Source organism: Hemitrygon akajei, chromosome 29 (genome assembly GCF_048418815.1).
Source record: "Hemitrygon akajei chromosome 29, sHemAka1.3, whole genome shotgun sequence".
Classification (NCBI taxonomy): Eukaryota; Metazoa; Chordata; class Chondrichthyes; order Myliobatiformes; family Dasyatidae; genus Hemitrygon; species Hemitrygon akajei.
In genome coordinates this window covers 27,900,713-27,920,095 of record NC_133152.1, presented here as the reverse complement: position 1 = coordinate 27,920,095, position 19,383 = coordinate 27,900,713, and the positions used below count along the sequence as shown (strand labels likewise).

General features: G+C 39.8%; 1 protein-coding gene across 4 annotated transcripts in view; it reads right to left on the bottom strand.

Annotated features, from left to right (window-relative positions):
• LOC140718374 (putative oxidoreductase YteT) overlaps positions 1-19,383 on the bottom strand; it is a 241,374-nt gene that overhangs the window by 82,743 nt on the left and 139,248 nt on the right. For all 4 annotated transcript variants that reach the window (XM_073032012.1, XM_073032010.1, XM_073032013.1 and 1 more), the window contains 5 exons: positions 15,945-16,072; positions 12,696-12,750; positions 9,101-9,193; positions 1,182-1,316; positions 559-660 (listed from right to left, as the gene is read on the bottom strand). In XM_073032012.1, the coding sequence (XP_072888113.1) occupies positions 559-660; positions 1,182-1,316; positions 9,101-9,193; positions 12,696-12,750; positions 15,945-16,072 (513 nt within the window). The remainder of the gene's footprint in view (positions 1-558; positions 661-1,181; positions 1,317-9,100; positions 9,194-12,695; positions 12,751-15,944; positions 16,073-19,383) is intronic.

Below are 19,383 nucleotides of genomic sequence, written 5' to 3'. Positions count from 1 at the left end.
CATGTTGGAGCATATTTGACACTACTGACTAGGGATTCGGTCCTTTACAGATCAGGGCCACAATGACAAAAGAGGAACATTTACTTGCAAGACCAGAGATTGCAATACAGATATTCCAATAATGGTCCTGGTTTCCAATCAGGAAATGGCAAAAACATTTTTATTTTGGTGCCATCACGCCAGCTGGATTTTGCCAGACTTCAAGGTCACCTCAAACCCACTCCCTAATTAGGCTTCATTGCCAAGAAGAGTCCCAAATATTGAAAAACCATTATCTATATCAAGAGCCATGCTGATGGCTGTAGTTCAATGTCATATTGAAATTAGACATGACATGATCAACTCTCTGCCTCCACGTTTTCTGTCCAGCTAGCATGCTACACTGGAATAAAAATTCATCTAGGATTATTTCTACTCTCTCACCCAGTATGTTACATCAGAAAGTTTTTTAAAATCCTGAGCAAAGCCCCACCTGTGTGAACCTAGCATGACATGAGTTCATTTTCCAATTGTCTTTAGCACGAAAAATCATGTTTACTAAAAGTTCCTTTCTCCTACCTTAGTTCCATAAACTGTTATAATCCTGCTACACAGTTTTTCAGTGAAGGCCACCATAGTGAAAGCTGCTGTCACTCCCCCTTCAAACTCCATATTCACAACCTGGTGGAAAGATTCACTTGTCAGTGTTCTTCAAACTGCTGAAGTGACTAATGTAGTTTGGTTTCAGATCTTTCTAGTTGTGCTTCACAATATTTTCTTATTTACATTATGAAGAACATGCTGTACCTTATTTAAATGAGTTTACTGATGTGTTGTAAAGTAGCTGTTATGCAAGAACTGTAAGAAAATTTCCCAAGTGAAATCTGTTGCCTTTAATTTGTGGTTAATGGATCACAATTCTCCGTAAAAAAAAATACATAAATATTTGAATGAGCAAAACACTAAAGGATAAAGAGGTGATAAATAGGATTGGTGTTGGTAATTCCAGCATAGCAGCATTGCATCAGTATTGGTTCTAAGGACATAGAATGAAGTACATCCTTTTCAGAAGTTTCTATAACTCCAATTTTTAATGCACTGTAGAGTGTGTATATATGAAACCTGCAAAGATCTTGTACTATTATGTGTTAGTGTACTGCTCGATGGCAAAATTCAAGGAATTTAATGAGTAACGCACTTACTTGATGGGTGACAACATCATTGTCGCATTCGTACACACATCTCCCATATGGTCCTTCGCGAAGTGCCTTAGTAACTGACTCAATATCAACATCAGCACCTTCACAGATAGTCGAGATAGGCCATTCTTTATGACCCTGCTCAATAAAAACAAGCAGAATGCTTAATAACCATTTCTTTCTCATCATCAAAACCACTAAAACTGCCAAGTCTCCCACCATCAACATGCAGGTGATCAGAAGCAGTGGATACTCTGTAACAAGTGGCTCACCTCTTGACACCTCACTATCTGTGAGATTTAAGATAGGACTGTGATGTACCACTAGCATTTGATTAAATGGTTGCAGTGCCAACAGTCAAGAGGCATGATGCATCTGTGACAGAACAATTTGCTTAATTAATGCTCCTGGCATTAGTCTCAACATCAATCCTGATCACTGCCGGGATTGCATGGATAAAGAATAAATGTTGTGTATGATTTGCTGGTTGCAATGCACCCACAACTCAAATGTGTATACAGAATTCCAATGATGAGTGCAGTTAATTAACAATTAGTCACAGAGTAACTGCAATCTATTTTACAGTATTTGAAACTCCTAAGGGAAAAGTCATCATCGCCTATTTAAAAAGGTGTCACCTCAAAACTGTAACCAAAAATGAAAAAAGGCACAACAAAGAAATAGAATGGCCTTTCAAGTACTGTAATCAAAACAGCAGAAATAATCAATTCTTTAATTGCCCTCTAACTGTATGTCCAGGTGAGGCAACACTTTACCTGTGAGTCTGTTAGGGTCATCTTTTATAAGGGGTGCTCCTGGTGTGATCTCCTCTACATCAGTAAGACGTCACATAAATTGGGGCACTGCTTGATCAAGCACCTTTATTCTATTCACCACAAAAGGCCGGATCTTCTGTTGTCACCCATTTCAATTCTACGTCCCATTCTCATTCTGACTCATTGAGCCATGACCTCTCTTACTGCCGTGATGAGGCCAAACTCAGGTTAGAGGAGCAACACCTCATTCAAATTAGGTAGCCTCCAACCTGTTGGTATGAACATCTACCCTGCATCTGCCAGAAAAAGCGGGATCTCCCAGTGGCCACCCATTCTAATTCCACTTCCCATTCCCATTCCGATATGTCCATCCATGGCCTCCTCCACTGCCGTGATGAGGCCACATTTAAGTTGGAGGAACAATACCTTATATTCTGTTTGGGTAGCCTCCAACCTGATGGCATGAACAATCCATTTCTCAAACTTGCAGTAATGCCTCCAATCCACTCCCCCCAACCCCTTCACCATTTCCCATCCCCTTGTCCCTCTCATGCTATCTCCTTGCCCCCCTCCTAATCGCTTCCCTCTGGTGCTACCCCCGCTTCTTCTTTCTTCCATGGCCTTCTGTCTCTTTCACCGATCAACTTCCTAGATCTTTGCTTCATCCTTCCCCCTCTGTTTCACCTATCGCCTGACATTTTTCTCTCCCCTCCACCCACCCTTCAAATCTACTCCTCAGCTTTTATTTCTCTAGTTCTGCAAAATGGGTTTCAGCCTGAAACATCGACTGTACTTTTTTCCATAGACACTGCCTGGTTTGCTGAGTTCCTCCAGCATTTTGTGTGTGTTGCTTGAATTTCCAGCATCTGCAGATTTTCTCTTGTTTGTGCTGTTGGTATGAACATCGATTTCTCTCACTTCCAGTAATTTCTACCTCCCCTCCTTCCTACTCACTTTTGCATTCCTCATTCTGGCTACCCTTTCTTCCCTTCTCTTTACCTTATAAACACTTGCCCCTGGTTCCTCTTCTTCCATGGTCCATGTCCTCTCTAACAGATCCCTCCTCCTTCAGCCCTTTACCTTTTCCACCTATCCCCTTGCAGCTTCTTACTTTATCACCCCAGTCCCACCCAATCAGATGGTCTGCACTACCACCTCCCGGCTTGTACTCCTTCTCCTCCCCCCCCCACCTTATTCTGGTTTCTGTTCCCTTCCTTTCCAGTCCTGATGAAGGGTCTCAGCCCAAAACATCAACAGTTTAATTCCCTCTCCCTTGACGCTGCCTGACTTGCTGAGCTCTTCCAAAATCTTGTGCATGTTGCTCAAGATTTCTAGCATCAGCAGGATCTCTTATGTTTAAAACAAACTCATCATCCATCATAAGAAACCTGTGTGAGTTTCAGAACCAGCTCCAGTTTACAGTCTTTATAAATAAGGCTTGTGCTTTAGATAAAACAAATAAATAAACCCAGGCGCAGGCCCCTTAAATAGGGATTTAACTATACTAATAAAACGCTCCTCATGTGGACACACCACAGGAACACAACCTCACTCGGAGTGTAGAATTTACACTGACTATTAGGGGCTGAGTTTTAAACAGATGCAGACTCTCTTACTGCTGCCAACCAAACAAGGGATTGTTTCATTTGTTGTAAATTTGAAAAGGCTGGATAAAGAGAGCTGACCGACCCGCTGGTCCTGTATTGAAAGTGATTTAATACAGAATGTTATCTGACACAAGAAGGCAAAACTGTGTTTAAACAGTTTGGAGCCCTGCTAATTGGATCATATAGTTTCCTTTTTGGCTTTTCTATCCTATCAGGTTTGCTTTTTAAGCTGCAGTCCACCTGGTAGAGATAGTGCCAGGTTGCCACAATACAGTACTAAAGAGGCAGACTTTGCTGTCGACTGGCTGAGCTTCACCAGATGTCCTCTTATACTGGCACAGACAAATCGGTCATGCTCAGCAGCTGCATGATGAGCATCTCCTTGCTCTCCTGGCAGAAGGCACGGGCTTTTGTGCTACACTCTGTTCAAGCCCTGGCCTTTTGCTCTCCCATTTAGTTTTCTTTTTAATGTCTATTTGTCATTCATGCAGTATTAAGAGGCCTGCACAACTTTAATGAGCAGATGGCCACATTTGTGTAGCCTGTAAAAACTTTGAACAAAGAAGTCCTTAATTGTATGACCTTTATATTATTAGTCTGACAAAAGCAAAGCGTTTCTCCCTGGTTACAGATTTATTCCTGTGGCTTTTGTTGCACTGCTGTTAGTTACTCATGTAGCTCAGATTCTGATAGCTAGCTGCACTAGTTAAAAATTGTATACTGATAAAAAGATATTTTTATCTAAGTTGAAGGCTGCTTTTGGACACCTGTACCTCTGTCATTTTAACCATTCTAATTCATGACAACTAGATACCCACATTCAAGAAATATTAACTTACTGAAAGCAAATTATTACTGGACCATAAAGGAAGATTTCATGGTTTAGTTCCCAATCTGCACTGATCCAGCTGATCACAGTAACCAATAGACTAGAGCACTTTAAACGGTCGAGAGAGAGATGAAAATCAGGCAGGTAGCTGCTTGAAAATTGAAAGTCAGAAGGGGGCAGGGTTAGGCTCAGTTGTGAGGCCTCAGCGGGATAGATTAGTTTGCTGACACTTAGCATCAATAATTACGTGCAAAGAATGGCTATTTGGGTCAAGTACCGTAGGATAGCCAGTATGAAACAATCTGTTCCTGCCCATCAGTTAGTTGCATCAGGTCAGGAAGGGAAATAAAATGAAGATTAAAAGAAAATAATTTTTGATCCTCATGACTGTGATTATAGTTCACTTGTCACTTTGCCCAACTATCACCTACGTGTGGGGGTCAACTTTCAGAGAGAGAAGAGGCACCATCAGAAATCTGATAATATACATCAATAAATCACAGAGGTTGATCCTTCACTTGGACTGAGTTAATTGATCTCAGATTGGAAAGTAAGAATTTATTTTCAAGAGTGTTCCTTCCATACTTGGCCACCTGAAGAAAAAGTGAATTGCAACAAATCAAGACAGGCAAAGCCAGAATATATAGGGCTAACTTTATGCTCCTGAGCACTGTAAGGTTGTAAACCTTGAAGTTTACATTGTGGCTCTTCGATCCAACCACTGTATTATTTCCAGGCTGTGATTATTTATGCTGAGTGGGTGTATGGACAGCACTTGCAACTCAATTTCTGTATCAGAATTTAGAGGGATCTGAAAACATCGTATTTGGATTCTGGCATTAGAAAGTGAAGTGCAAATAAATTAAGGCTAAGAGGCTGTGATGAAATCACAAAAACATAATAACCTATAAATTTTAAAGGACCTGAAGGGCGCAAGATAGGACCTACATCTGGGTACTACCACTTGGCTGAGTATGGGACTGAGGTAAAAAGAACCCAATGTTATGATGCTTCATGGATGCGAAGAGACAACAGGACTACTCTGATGTGCGAGTTGGGGAGGAATGGCAGACATCTTTAATTTGATGGCCAGTGGTGGGGGTGGGGTGGCAGTTAAAGTGTTCAAGTGTTTCAGTAGATTGTGGTTCTGCAGGACCAGAGAAGCTTGATGGGGGGGGGGAGGGGGGGAGAATGGTAGCTAAATAATACAATGTAAATGACTTTCTATTACAAAGGAAAAAGTGCTAGGCAAAATCTTAGGGTGGATAGGTCTCCTGGATCAGATGGACTACATCCCAGAGCCCTGAGAGAGATTGTTGAAGAGATAGCTGATGCATTGTTTATGATCTTTCAAGAATCACTTGATTTTGGCATTGTCTCGGAGGAATGAAATAATGCAAATGTCACTCCACTCTTCAAGAAGGGAGGAAGGCAAAAGAAAGGAAGTTATAGGCCAGTTGGCCTAACCTCAGTGGTTGGGAAAGTGTTGGAGTCTATTATTATTAAGGATGAAGTTTTGGGGTACTTGGAGTCTAGTGATAAAATAAGTCAAAGTCAGCATGGTTTCTGTAAAGGGAAATTTTGCCTGACAAATTTGTTAGAGTTCTTCAAGGAAGTAACGAGCAGGTTGGACAAAGGAGAGGCAATGGATGTCATTGACTTGGATTTTCAGAAGGTATTTTATAAACCACCACACATGAGGTTGCTTAACAAGATAAAATTCTATGGCATTACAGGAAAGATACTGGCATGGTTGACAGGCAAGAAGCAACAAGTAGGAATAAAAGGGGCCTTTTCTGGTTGGTTGCCGGTGACCAGAGGTGTTCCTCAGGGGTCAGTATTGGGACCTCTACTTTTCACATTGTTTGTCAATGATTTGGATGATGGAATTGATGACTTTGTGGCAAAGTTTGCAGATGATATGAAGCTAGGTGGAGGAGTAGGTAGTGCTGAGGAAGCAATGCGATTGCAACAGGACTTAGACAAATTGGAAAAAAGGGCAAAAAAAGTGGCAGATGGAATACTGTGTTGGGAAATGTACAATAATACATTTTGGTAAAAGAAACAATATTGCGGACTATTATCTAAATAGGGAGAAGGTTCAAACATCAGAGATGCAGAGGGTCTTCAGAGTCCTTGTGTGTGCAAGACCCCCAGTAGGTTAACTTACAAGTTGAGTTTGTGGTAAAGAACACAAATGCACTGTTGGCACTTATTTCAAGGAGAATAGAATATAAAAGCAAGCAGATAATGCTGAACAAGAGAAAGTTTGCAGATGCTGGAAATCTGAGCAACAAAAACAAAATGCTGGAGGAATTCAGCAGGCCAGGCATCATCTATGGAAAAAAGTGCAGTTGACATTTCAGGCTGACTGTATTTTTTCCATAAATACTAACCAGCCTGCTGAGTTCCTCCAGCATTTTGTGTGTGTTGCTCAGATAATGCTGAGCCTTTATAAGATACTAGTCAGGCTGCACTTGGAGTACTGCCAACAGTTTTGGGCCGCATATCTCAGAAAGGATGTGTTGTCATTGGAGAGAGTCCAGAGGAGGTTCATGAGGATGATTCTGGGAACGCAGGGGTTAACAAATGAGGAGTGTTTGGCAGCTTTGGGCCTGTCCTCATAGGACTAGAAGAATGCAGGGGGATCTCATTGGAACCTACCGAATGTTGAAAGGACTAGATAGGGTGGATGTGGAGAGGATATTTCCTTTGGTGGGGTATCCAGAACTAGAGGGCATAGCCTCAAAATTGAGGGATGACCTTTTAGAACAGAGGTAAGGAGGAATTTTTTTAGACAGAGAGTAGTGAATCTGTGGAATGCTCTACCACAGACTGTGGTGGAGGCCAAGTCCATGGATATATTTAAGGTGGAAGTTGATCGTTTCCTGATCGGTTGAAGGATATGGCGAGAAGGCAGGTGTGTGGAGTTGAGCGAGATCCGGGATCAGCCATGATGGAATGGCAGAGCAGACTCAATGGGCTGAGTGGCCTAATTTTTCTATGTCTTATGGTCTTACGGATGAATTTATCTGATAGAAGCCCTAGTCTGACACTCTGGGAATATCAGATTGTGCCAGAAGTAACTGAAGATGACGAAGCATTGCAGTGGCATAATCCTGTGTGATATTGGCATGGAAATTACATCCTTGGCACAAAAGTGACTCATCCAGGAATACCTGGTTAAACTTACAGAGAGTGGATGCCATTGTGTTTTGCACAAGAGAAACAAAGATCAACTTTCAACTTCCTAACACTAAAAAAACTATCACACAAAAATTCACCTGAAAGGAAGAAGAATCTACCGGTTTTACAAAGAAAGCATGATTAGAAAACACCACTGGAGAAAGGTGATCTCCTCAGATCCTTGATCCAATGCAAAAAGAATTCAGTGACTTCATCATATTAACAAAGCTGTGTGTAGTGACACATTCAGCTACATCCTGATGCACTCTGACCCCTTTAGTTTGCCCACTTAATATTACTGTCACACATCTCTCCTCAACAACCTGCCTCATAGTTACATTAATCCACCTGTCCATGTATATCCTCATCTATTCAGTCACTATTGACAAGTAACCTCATCTCTAGGCAATTACATGCTCTCCATCCTTCTGTTCAACATATGAAATTTACAGTTTTAATTCATTGCTAAAGACCTGTCGCAAAACAAACATAACTACTCTGCCTTCCCAAATGTCACCTACTCTGAGAACACTAAGAACTCATATCTAGGACTCACTGGCTCAGATAGTTGTATTTAGGTGCCTTAGGCAAGAACTATACTACAGGTTTAACCTGCTTCCTCACACAAGTTCCAGAGAGACTATCGGAATTCAAGTACGAATGGCATGTTGTTGGAGATCTTTGGAATGATATTGTGATCTATGAAGGGAATAGCTATTTGCACAAGTCATCCCATTAAAATAGAGGGACAAGGAAGTGTGGATTCTGACTAAAGCTCCCACCGTATGCCATGGTGGTCAAAATACAGAGTGCATTAGCCAACAACATCTCAGCTATCACAGCAATGTGAAGCAACTGCTTCTACCTCAGCAGTAGCCACATGGATTAGTCATGTAGGACCTCTTGGAAAATGCATATTACTGCCTAAATGCACAGTACAATGTTAGATTGTTAAGTTTCTGTTATTTTTACTCAAATAAATATTATTCTTTGACTCCGCATTCAGGTCTTGCACATTTTTGGTTAATGCTTGGCAAGTGAGCTTTTAATTTGTGCAGAATGCAGAGACATGGACTGACACTGAACAACCAGGGATTGTGCAATTTTAAGTGAATGATTGTAAGAATCTGTGGTGGGGGAATAGTGCTAGGAAAGAAGAGGGTTTGGCATCCAAGTTTCAAAGTGATTTCCTCAAGCAGACTGTGAACTTCAATGACTTATGTGCAATGTCCCCATTCTTCCTGCTGATCTTACAGAAATTCTGTGCCCTCTGCTTGTAGCCCCTGTTAGTTTCATGTATACTATGTGCTATGTATACTATGTTTTCAGTTAGCCAATCAGCAATTATTGAAAATGTTAAAGAATCAGAGAAGGTACAGTCCCAGAACAATTCCATTGTGAAAGCTCTCTAGGAATCTTTTACACCTGCAGAAATAACACAGGAAGTCCTTCAAATGATTAGCATGCTTGGGTGATCTGGGGGTGTCTCCATTATCACATGTACTTATGGGAGGATCTACTCACATTCTTGACACCTTCCAGGTAGAGCTTCTTGGCAGAGTATGGACAGTTCTGCTCCACAGCACAATTCAAGCATCTGGAAGCAGCACCCTGAGGCTTGATAAAAAGGAGAAAGTGTTAGCTTATAATGATTTTACCTTCACTTACATAACAAGTTAACAGTATATAATTCAGCAATACTAGAACATGGTTAAATATAGTGGCATTGATACTTCCTTGCATAATGCAATATTTTTTACATCAAATAAGTGAATTTTATATAAAATAACGTGGCTTGTGCATAGCTAGTTGATTAACTTCAATCCAAGCTCTCCCTGCATATTTTGTTTGCACTCACAAGCCCACAGGCACGTCTAATGATGTCAAACTGTATGCAAAATGCATAAGCAAATAAGCTTGCAAATGGCACAGGCAACTCACACGGAAGCAAGCATTAACAGAAGAGCTGTTTTGGTATTAGTTACAATGGAACCTTAACTGATCTTCTACTGTGAAATCTAAAGCATTCACTTTCTTCTCTCTAGTTTCTATTATTTGAATTGTTAGTGTTCACAGCCAGCAGCCACTGCTGTCACTCATTTGTCTGACCAATCCATACTGGATCTCAGATTGTGTCTGCAATCAAATCCCTCACCTTGATCCCTCATCAAATCTTGCTGTAGATTTACCCCCTTGTCGTAATTCAGTCCATGAGTGAATGGATACAATTAGACCAAGCTGCTTTATTCACATTTAAAATATGTTCAACCCAATTCACAAGCCTCTATAGAATGTTATTAGTTTGTTTTAGCATATTTGTACAGCTTTCAGCCTCCTGCGTTTCATCTTGTGCTATCTGTTCTGAAACAGGCCATCATAAGGCAAACTGAGCTGTATGTGAACTGAGCTCACTCAATCATGAGCACACATCTAACTAACCCTTAACTTTTTCCCGAAAAGGGAAAAAAATCTATCCCTGATTATCTTCAGCCCCAGACCTCCAGTCTTACCTCTGATCACCCTTCAGGTCACAATCCTACTAGCCCCCTATTCTGGTCCTACCAAGATACCTCATTCCACCAGATTTCCTTTCTGCTACCAAGTCCCTGTCTCTTTATTCTCGACCATAATCCTCAAGAGGAAATTGCTTTGAATGTACAAAATGTGCAAGGTCAGTTCTATCACCACAACACGTTCGACTTCCTTAGGAACAGTGGAATTTGTAGTTCATAAATTGCCCTTAATTTTCAAGTCTACCTGATAACAATTCACAGTTTCTCAGATCTGTGTAGAAGCAAAAGATCAAAACTGCAATGTAAGGTCTCTGCTGACTTAGCTCTAGACACACTGTAACTTGCATCATCACTGATGGATAAGTAAACAAAAAAAAGATGCATTTTTATTTGGGATTTGCAGTAGAAGGCTTTCATAGAGAGTAAAATGACATAAAGATGAGATTAAAAACAATATATATTAGCCACACGGCATCTGTTGTACTTTATCCCTACATTAAGTCATCTGTAGCTTTTATTATGGGTGAGGTAAGATATTGAGAAGGGGGAACAAAAGCAGGAAGACTAGGAAGATAAGATTTTAAAAAGGCAGAATCAAGGAACAGCTATAAGAGAGGAGGGGCTGACAAAATGTTAGGACAAGATGTCTAGGTATGCGTTCATGCATGCACATACAATACGTGCACACAGACATAACACATACACTTCTGCTAAATCTGTGCAATCTCCAGTTGTCTCTGGACTCCCTGCCAGTGGACCCCTTGAAATCCCTCTGAAAAAATTTGTGTGTTGCTGGTATGTTACATTAAAAGAATTCATGCAAAAACATTTTCCACACCCATAACTGGAATGGAAGAAGGTTGTCATTGATTCAAAGAGATGTTTACTTTCTTACTTTTCTTACATCTTTACCCAAGGAGATTAAGGAGGCTTGGCTTATCACCAAACACCAACAAACGTGTACGGTGTCCTGTTGATAGTATCCTGAACTGGTTGTATCATGTTCTGGTACAGCAAGAATGTAAGAAGCTGCAGAGAGCAGTGGACTCTGCCCATCACTCGCCACCTTTGACAGTATCTACAGGAGGTGTTGTTCCAAGAAGGCACCATCTACTATCAAAGATGTCTACCATCTGGGCCATGCTATCTACTCATAGTCACCATTGGGCAGGAGGTGGAAAAGCCTAAGTCCTACATCATCAAGTTAAAGAATACTTGCCTCCCTTCAACCATTCAGTTCTTAAACCAACTGGCAAAACCTTAGTAACTAGAGTTCAGCAACAGTATAATTACTTTGTACTAAATTTGACTACTTTGTAGTTCTCATTGTGTTTATCTCCCGTAAAAAATTGTGTATAATTTATGTTTTTCTTGTGAATGCTGCTTAAGTGATGCAATGTGCCTGTGATGCCACTGCAAGTGTTTTTCATTGCACCTGTGCATAAATGTACTTGTACAGATGACAATGAACTTGATTTGACTTGACATCAAAAAGAAGAAACATTAAAATATTATAATGTTTCAATGAAAGAAATAGCTCCAACATGTGTAGATTAAATAATGTATATTCCCTCCCCTTTAAAAACTGTCATATTGCCACTGTATAGATCCAGCTTTCAATATTGCACTTCACTTCAATGAGCTAAACTACAATTGAAAGAGAAAGTATTCAACCAAGTGTGCCTTCAGCCCAGAATGAAAGCGACTCTTGGAATTCAGATCAGCAAATGAAAGAAAATGGAAAGATCAGTGTTATTAGAGGTGCCTCCTCTGACTTGGCTTGGGTTCACTACTTTGACTCAGCCGACCTCTGTTGATCTTCTTTAGTGTATATTCACCTGCAGCTAGCAACATTTCAACAATCGTCTTGAAGAAAGACGATACCGTTAAGCTTACTTACAAGGAGCACAGATAAGAATGTGTGTACAAACCTCACATTCACACTTCCGCAATTTGTAGTAAGTCAAATGATCTTGATTGAGGCACAAATGCCATGCAATGCCTGCTTGGATACTTTCTGATTCATATTTATATATTCTGGTTCACAAATAATATAAATTCAGACAGATAGAGTTAATTCAGTCAAGCTGCCCTATTCCTTTCATCCAGAAATATGAGTACAAAGACCTGATGAAGGGTCTTGGCCCAAAATGTTAACTGTTTATTAAATTCCATAAATGTTGACTGACCTGCTGAATTCTTAAAACATTTTGAGTGTTGCACTCTGGATTTCCAGCATCTGCAGAAACTCTTGTTTTATACTGATTATCTAAGTTACATGTACATGAGTACCCAAATTTAATTACTGTTTTTGTGAACTGCCCTAATTACTGATCCTCATTAAATCAGCCAACTGGAAGCTTCCCATCTCTAACACTGTATTCTATTGGATAAGTTTATCCAACACATGGTGTATATGAATAGCAGGAACATTTCAGGCAGAAGAAGATAGGAAGCTATGGGATTCCTAAAGAATTGCACCATAGATACGTGCCAAATGGCTTCTTCCATACTATAAGCTTTCATCATCTTTTATCAGGCTATACGTCTTAGGTGTATGAGAAACTGGTGTGCTAATTGATATAAGTTTTAAAATTACTACTAACCTTATTTTCTTTGGTAAAATGTGAGAGAGATCCAAATGATGAAACCTTGATGCACCTTAAGAGGAAAATAAGATGTGTAATTAAGCATATTAAAGAAATGGAGCATTGTATTTTTACTCCACACACCCCATTTTCAGTGTTCTGCCAAATCCAGTGATGTAAATCAATAATTCAGGTAAACATGAGTTCAAATTCCACTATGGCAGCTTGAATTATTTTTCATTATTCATTTATAAGATGTGGGGATCATTGACAGTGCCAACATTTCTTGACTGACTGAATATAAATTAATTAATTAAAAAACTGATAATAATGAAGAACTGGTAGCAGGTCAAAATTTATATAAAACACAATAGGTCCAATATCCTTAAATGGATATTTTACTGTCTTGCCTATAAAAATGCAGTTATTGTTGCTGCCTCACAGCTACAAGGATTTGGGTTCAAACCTGATCTCAGGTGCTAATGGGGAACATTCGCATGTTCTCTCTATGTCCTCCCACATTCTATAGACATGCTGGTAGGCTGATTGGCTACTGTGAAATAATCTTCAAACTTAAGAATCAAGAAGGAGTTGTGAGAGAGAAGACAACTTGATGGGCATGTATAAGAGCCTACATTCAAGTCAAACAGCAAAACCAGTATACAACGGACGGAACTGAGCAATCCTACAACGATGAGCAGATCAGATCAAACCAGTGCAGTCCTATCACATCCAGTAATGAATGGTATTCAAAGTCCAGGGTATTCGATGACTAAACATCCAGTGAGAGAGAAAACAAAGCTCCAAGAACATCTTTATCTTCCAGGTAGTGGGCCTAGCACATGAGTGCTGAAGACAGGGCTGATACATTTATAAATATGTTCACCCAGGAGTGATGAGTTAAACGTCTTGACTTCCTCCTAGAAACTAGTCTGCAAAAACTTGATTCACTCCACATGATATAAAGAAATGGCTGAGGGCACCAAGTATAGCAAAAGACAATTGAACCAACCATCAAAACCATAGCAATGTGTCTGCTCAAGCTGTTCTATTACGGCACTGTCCAACAATGTGTGTATTTGTCCAGGAAGCACCTGTTCACAAAAAGCAGGACAAATCCAATCTGGCCAATTACTACCCAATCATTCTACTCTCAATCACTAGCAAAGTGACTGGAATTGAGCCAAACATGAAACAAAGAACTGTATCCTAGTCAGACGTGATAGTAACTGTCCTAGACATCAACGTAAAACAAATGCTCCTTCAGCTGAGCATGGCATTAAGCATTAAATTGAAGTTAATGGACATGCACGTTGGGCACCACAGTAGCACAGCATTTGGAGTTTTAATTCTAGCGCCGTCTGTAATGTTCTCTCCGTGATGTGTGGGTTTCCTTCTGGTGTTCTGGTTTCCTCCCACAGTCCAAAGATGTACTGGTTAGTAGGTTAATTGGTCATTGTATTTTGTCTTGTCATTAGATAGATGGGTTGCTGGGTGGAGCAGTTTACTTGGCTGGAAGGATCTGTTCCACGTTGTATCTCGAAATTAAATTAAATAAATGGGCTTGAATCTTTCATGAAGGAAAATGGTTGTTTTTGTTGAAGGCCAATCATCCCAGATCTAAACACACTATGTGTTCCTCAGGGCAGCATCCTAAACTCAGCTATCTTCAGCTACTTCAAGAACAGCCTTACTTCTATCAGGTGAGATCCTCAGTGATATGTATACCGAGGAACTTGAATTACTCACCCTCTCAACTACAGTCCCATTGATGTCAATAGGGGCTAGCCTGTCTTCATTCCTCCTGTAATCCATGATCAGTTCCTTTGTTTTTTTGACATTGAGGGAGAGGTTGTTTTCTTGGCACCACTGTGCCAGGACAATGACTTTTCCTCTGTAGGCTGTCTCATCATAGTTGGAAATAAGGCCTATCAACGATGTGTCATCCACAAATTTGATCAGCAGATTGGAGCTGTGCATGGCAACATGGTCGTGGGTGTATAGGGAGTAGAGGAGGGGGCTCATGACACAGCCCTGGGCGATCCGACAGGAACTCCAGGATCCAGCAGTACTCGAGAAAGTAAGTGCCATCCAAATCAAACCAGCCCTCCTTATAAGCATCCCATTTGTGGCCCTTACCATTCATTTGCTCTAACAGTGGTTTACTGTTGCTGCAATCTCCACCACCTTCAAAATGAACTACATTCCTCATCTAGGCAAGTCTGACAGTAACTGCCAAACTCACATCTTCTATCCACAAAGATCAAAGGCTACAGCCACATGGAAACATCACCGTCTCAGCTTCCCCTTCAAGGCACACATTACCCTGATAATATACTGCTGTTCCTTCATCATCAGTGGGCCTAAATCTATTAACTTCCCTGCCAACAGTGCTGTGGGAGTGCTTTCACCAGAAGATATGCAAGTTCAAGTTGGTGGATCAAGTGAAATTGGGGATGGGCAATAAATGCCATGAGTCCCACATCCTGTAGCGTGAACAAATTATACTTTCAAAAGAAAATACAGATTAAGTCAAGTTTATTGTCATTTAACTGCATACATGTATATAGTGTATATAACCATACAATGTATATAGAAATGAGACAATGTTTCTCCAAACCAGGGTGTAAAACCTAATATCTATTATTACAAAAGCTATTATCTATTTTCTAAGTTTTCTTATTCGATTATGGAAAATAATTATTGATATTAAAAATATAATGAGCAATCACAGAAAAGTAGAAAGGTCCAATCGTTTTCACAGCAAATAATGTATTTGAGATTTGGATTCTATACATACTGCAACCAGAAATTAAACAACTTTTCTTGGAGTAAAATGGATTGTTGCTGTGCTTAAAAGAATAAGAAATATTTTCTTTCTGTACTTGATGACTTTATTCCACAGATACTGTGTTTGGGCAGCTTCCGTTTTCCCACCAGAAATAAATGTTCCCAGGAACTGATCATTCATCACATCTGATTCCGTTTACTCACTATTGGCAAGTTGTTTCATGAAAAACATCACTGCTGTGCTCGGTCTTGTTCACCAACCAAAGTTCAATCATGTGTTTTTCTCCCAGCTGTTTTGTTTTAATAATGATCAGCAGGAGGAACACTCCCCGAGGATCGGGTGGGAGGTAAGGTAGGGGTGAAACTAGACTCAGCTAACTCAGTAAAACAAGTGAAACTGGGTTTCTCCCCCTCATTTCAAGTAGTGTGTGCAGCAGTATAAATGTTTTTAAATGCATTCTTTTGCAAATATTTCACCTTTTCTCGATCAGGCTGTTGATGATGTCAATGTCATGGCAAGATTTAGCCATTAGTGAGAAGGTGCTCTCCTGCTCATTTCTCCAGTTCCCTCGCACAAATGAGTGTGCAAAGTGATAAAAACCAACCTAGAATACAGGAAATAAAACCATTCACTCTCACTTTAGTAAAACACTGTTGAAGTACTAAATGAAGGGTAAGTTCTTAGTTTCTTAATGGATCTATACTAACTACAAGTAATATTATGTGATTAATAGGAACCCAAATCAGATCTGCTGATCACACTTAAGAACAAAACAGAAGATAGCCCATGTCAACAGAAAGGTAAAATAATGCACAAATTTAACATTGTAACTAAAAACTGAACAAGCCCTGGATTTTGAAAAGCATTTTAAAAGCTACTGGAGTCAGGCATCCTCATAGGGATTAATTGATTAGCTGCTCCCAAAAGCTGCCATGAAACAAAAAACCTCCTACAGGACATTACAGTTCCATTCGACAAATCTTACTGGAGGTGCTCCACAAACAGGGCTGCAGGAAATTTTTGAAGTATTAATTTATGGAAATCAGACAAGAAAAGGCGCATGGAGTCATGGATTTGGTCTCCGTTCACATTTAGCATTCATGGGTACATATAGGAAGGATGTGGAAGCATTGGAAAGGGTACAGAGGAGATTTACCAGGATGCTGCCTGGTTTAGAGAGTATGGATTATGATCAGAGATTAAGAGAGCTAGGGCTTTACTCCTGGGAGAGAAGGAGGATGAGAGGAGACATGATTGAGGTGTACAAGATATTAAGAGGAGTAGATAGAGTGGACAGCCAGCACCTCTTCCCCAGGGCACCACTGCTCAGTACAAGAGGACATGGCTTCAAGGTAAGGGGAGGGAAGTTCAAGGGGGATATTAGAGGAAGGTTTTTTCACTTAGAGAGTGGTTGGTGCGTGGAATGCACTGCCTGAGTCAGTGGTGGAGGCAGATACACTAGTGAAGTTTAAGAGACTACTAGACAGGTATATGGAGGAATTTAAGGTAGGGGATTATATGGGAGGCAGGGTTTGAGGGTCGGCACAACATTGTGGGCCGAAGGGCCTGTACTGTGCTGTACTGTTCTATGTTCTATAAGCGAGAATTTGTGTATTGGGAATTCTACCAGTTCATTAGTGTATTGGGAATTGCTCTCTGTGCTAACCAACAAATGCACTGGCCATAAAAGGAAAAGGACAGAAAACCAACAAAGATTAAAGAAAGAGACAACTTCAGTATAAAAATATAACCAAATGATAGAGGATGAAAAGGAAAGGAAGTGCGGTGTGTAAAAGGCAAGTAAGTGAAAGGTTACAAAGAAAGCGAAAGTGTGTGTAGAAAACTATTCACAAGAATTCTAGAAAACAAAGGCACTGAACAAGATAGAGCATAAAATTTCAAATTTGATTTTCAGTCTATATTAATTTGCCAGTGCACCAATGATGTTGCTATAATTTCATGTGACTTTCATATGAACAAAATAACTTCCTTCCTTGTGGCTTGTTAAATACAGTACAGTAAGCTTTCATTTGCCTGGTAATTATGCACAGTATCTGAATATTCATGCCACTGGCTAAACATTTCGAAGAACATTAAGCAATTTCATTTTATTTAAAACCATAAATTTGAATTTGCTGTGGTGTGTTCATGCACTGTCTCCCATTGGTCTACTGCACTGTAGCCTGTCTTAGTCACTTGCACATGTTTACAATTGGTTTCAATTGTAGTTCATAAGCTGTACTGCATTTCTTCCATCTATGTTGGATAAGAATAGATATGAATAGACATTTTTAGTTTATTTACATTTATATACAAGGGCAGTTTGGTTGTAGGTTGATCAGCAACAATGTCCTTTGTGAAGATTTGGCACTTCATATGATGATAAGTAGCCATTCCCTTGACTTATTTTTCTATATTTTACCTTAATATTGGTTAGCTCTAAAATATACAGTTGCAGTGTAAAACATTGTTATTTAAATAGGTAAGAGTGGGTTTGACATCTTAGTTAAAGGTTTATATAAAAGGTTTTACATAGGAGTGAGTGATGCAATTTTCATGCAACTGGCTCCCTCTTTCCTCATCAATGCTGTATGGTTGTGAGTTGCGGCTTCTGGATGCAAAATGATCATTCAGGTGGAGTACAGAAATCTACCAATAACTGAGAAGCTTGTATCTTCTGGATTATAGTTTATAAAGAAAAGATTAACTCTTTTTAAAAATTGACCATTTTACTGTGCTTTGACCAGCACCAAATCCCTGCACTGCACTTAAGTATAAAATACCACTATGGATTGGAAAATATAGCAACTTGTGAGAGCACGGAGAATAAGACTACTCAGTAACCATGTTTCATGGCTGATTTGATCTTGGCGCAGCTTCACTTTCCCCTTACCCTTGAGATCTTTGCAGTCCAAAAACTATACTGTCACAGCTTCCATGGTTTTCTGGGATAGAAATTTCTAAAGATTCACAAGAACAAAAATATTTTTCTTCATCTGCCTGAAGTGAGCAACCCTTTGTTGTGAAATTATGTTCCCTAGTTCCAGATTTCCCCATAAGAATCAACTCTCTGCATCCACCCTGTCGAGATCATTTGGCTACTTTTTTTGTTTCAGTCAGACAAACCCTCTTTCTTCTAAAAGTCCTTTAATCTTAATTTTCCCAATCTTTCCTTGCAAGTTGGCAGCGATTATAACGTGTACTTTTCAAGAGTCAGCATAATACGTCTTTTCTGAACTCCCTCTAATCCATCCAGGAACAAAATTACTAAAACTGTACAGATTGGTCCAGTTGTGGTCTTAGCAAAATCCTGTCAGCAAGACTTCACTACTTCCCCACTGTATCACTTTTGCAATAAAGGCTAAAGTTCCATTTGCCGTCCTAGCTACTTGCTACACTTGCACAGTAATCTTCTGGTTTTCATGTACAATACCCAAATCTTTCTATCCAGAGCATTGCGTAGTCTCTCTCCATTTAAATAATGTTTTTCCATTCCTCATACTTGCGGATAACTTCAAATTTCGTCACATTGTACTCCCTCTGCTAAATTTTTGCCCACACACTAATCTATATCTATGTGACTCTTTGTACCCTCCTCATAATTTGCTTTCCCACTCAGCTATTTACTATCAGCCAATTAGGCTCCTCAGGAATGAGTTCTGGGAAAGAAAGATTATTGACTAACATTTTGTCTTATGACTAAAGATTTTCACAGGGGCATTTAAAAAGGGTCAAGAGAGGTTGTTCATTCCAATCTGTCCTATTCAAGTATTGTAAAATAATTCAACAACCCCTTAACCGAATCTTTAGACCAGTGGTTTCTTGATTGGTCCAACAAATTCCCTATCCTGCACCATTAATTCTTTACAGCAGTGATAGTTCTATTGAAGGTAAACCATGCAGCTGAGTTTGTGA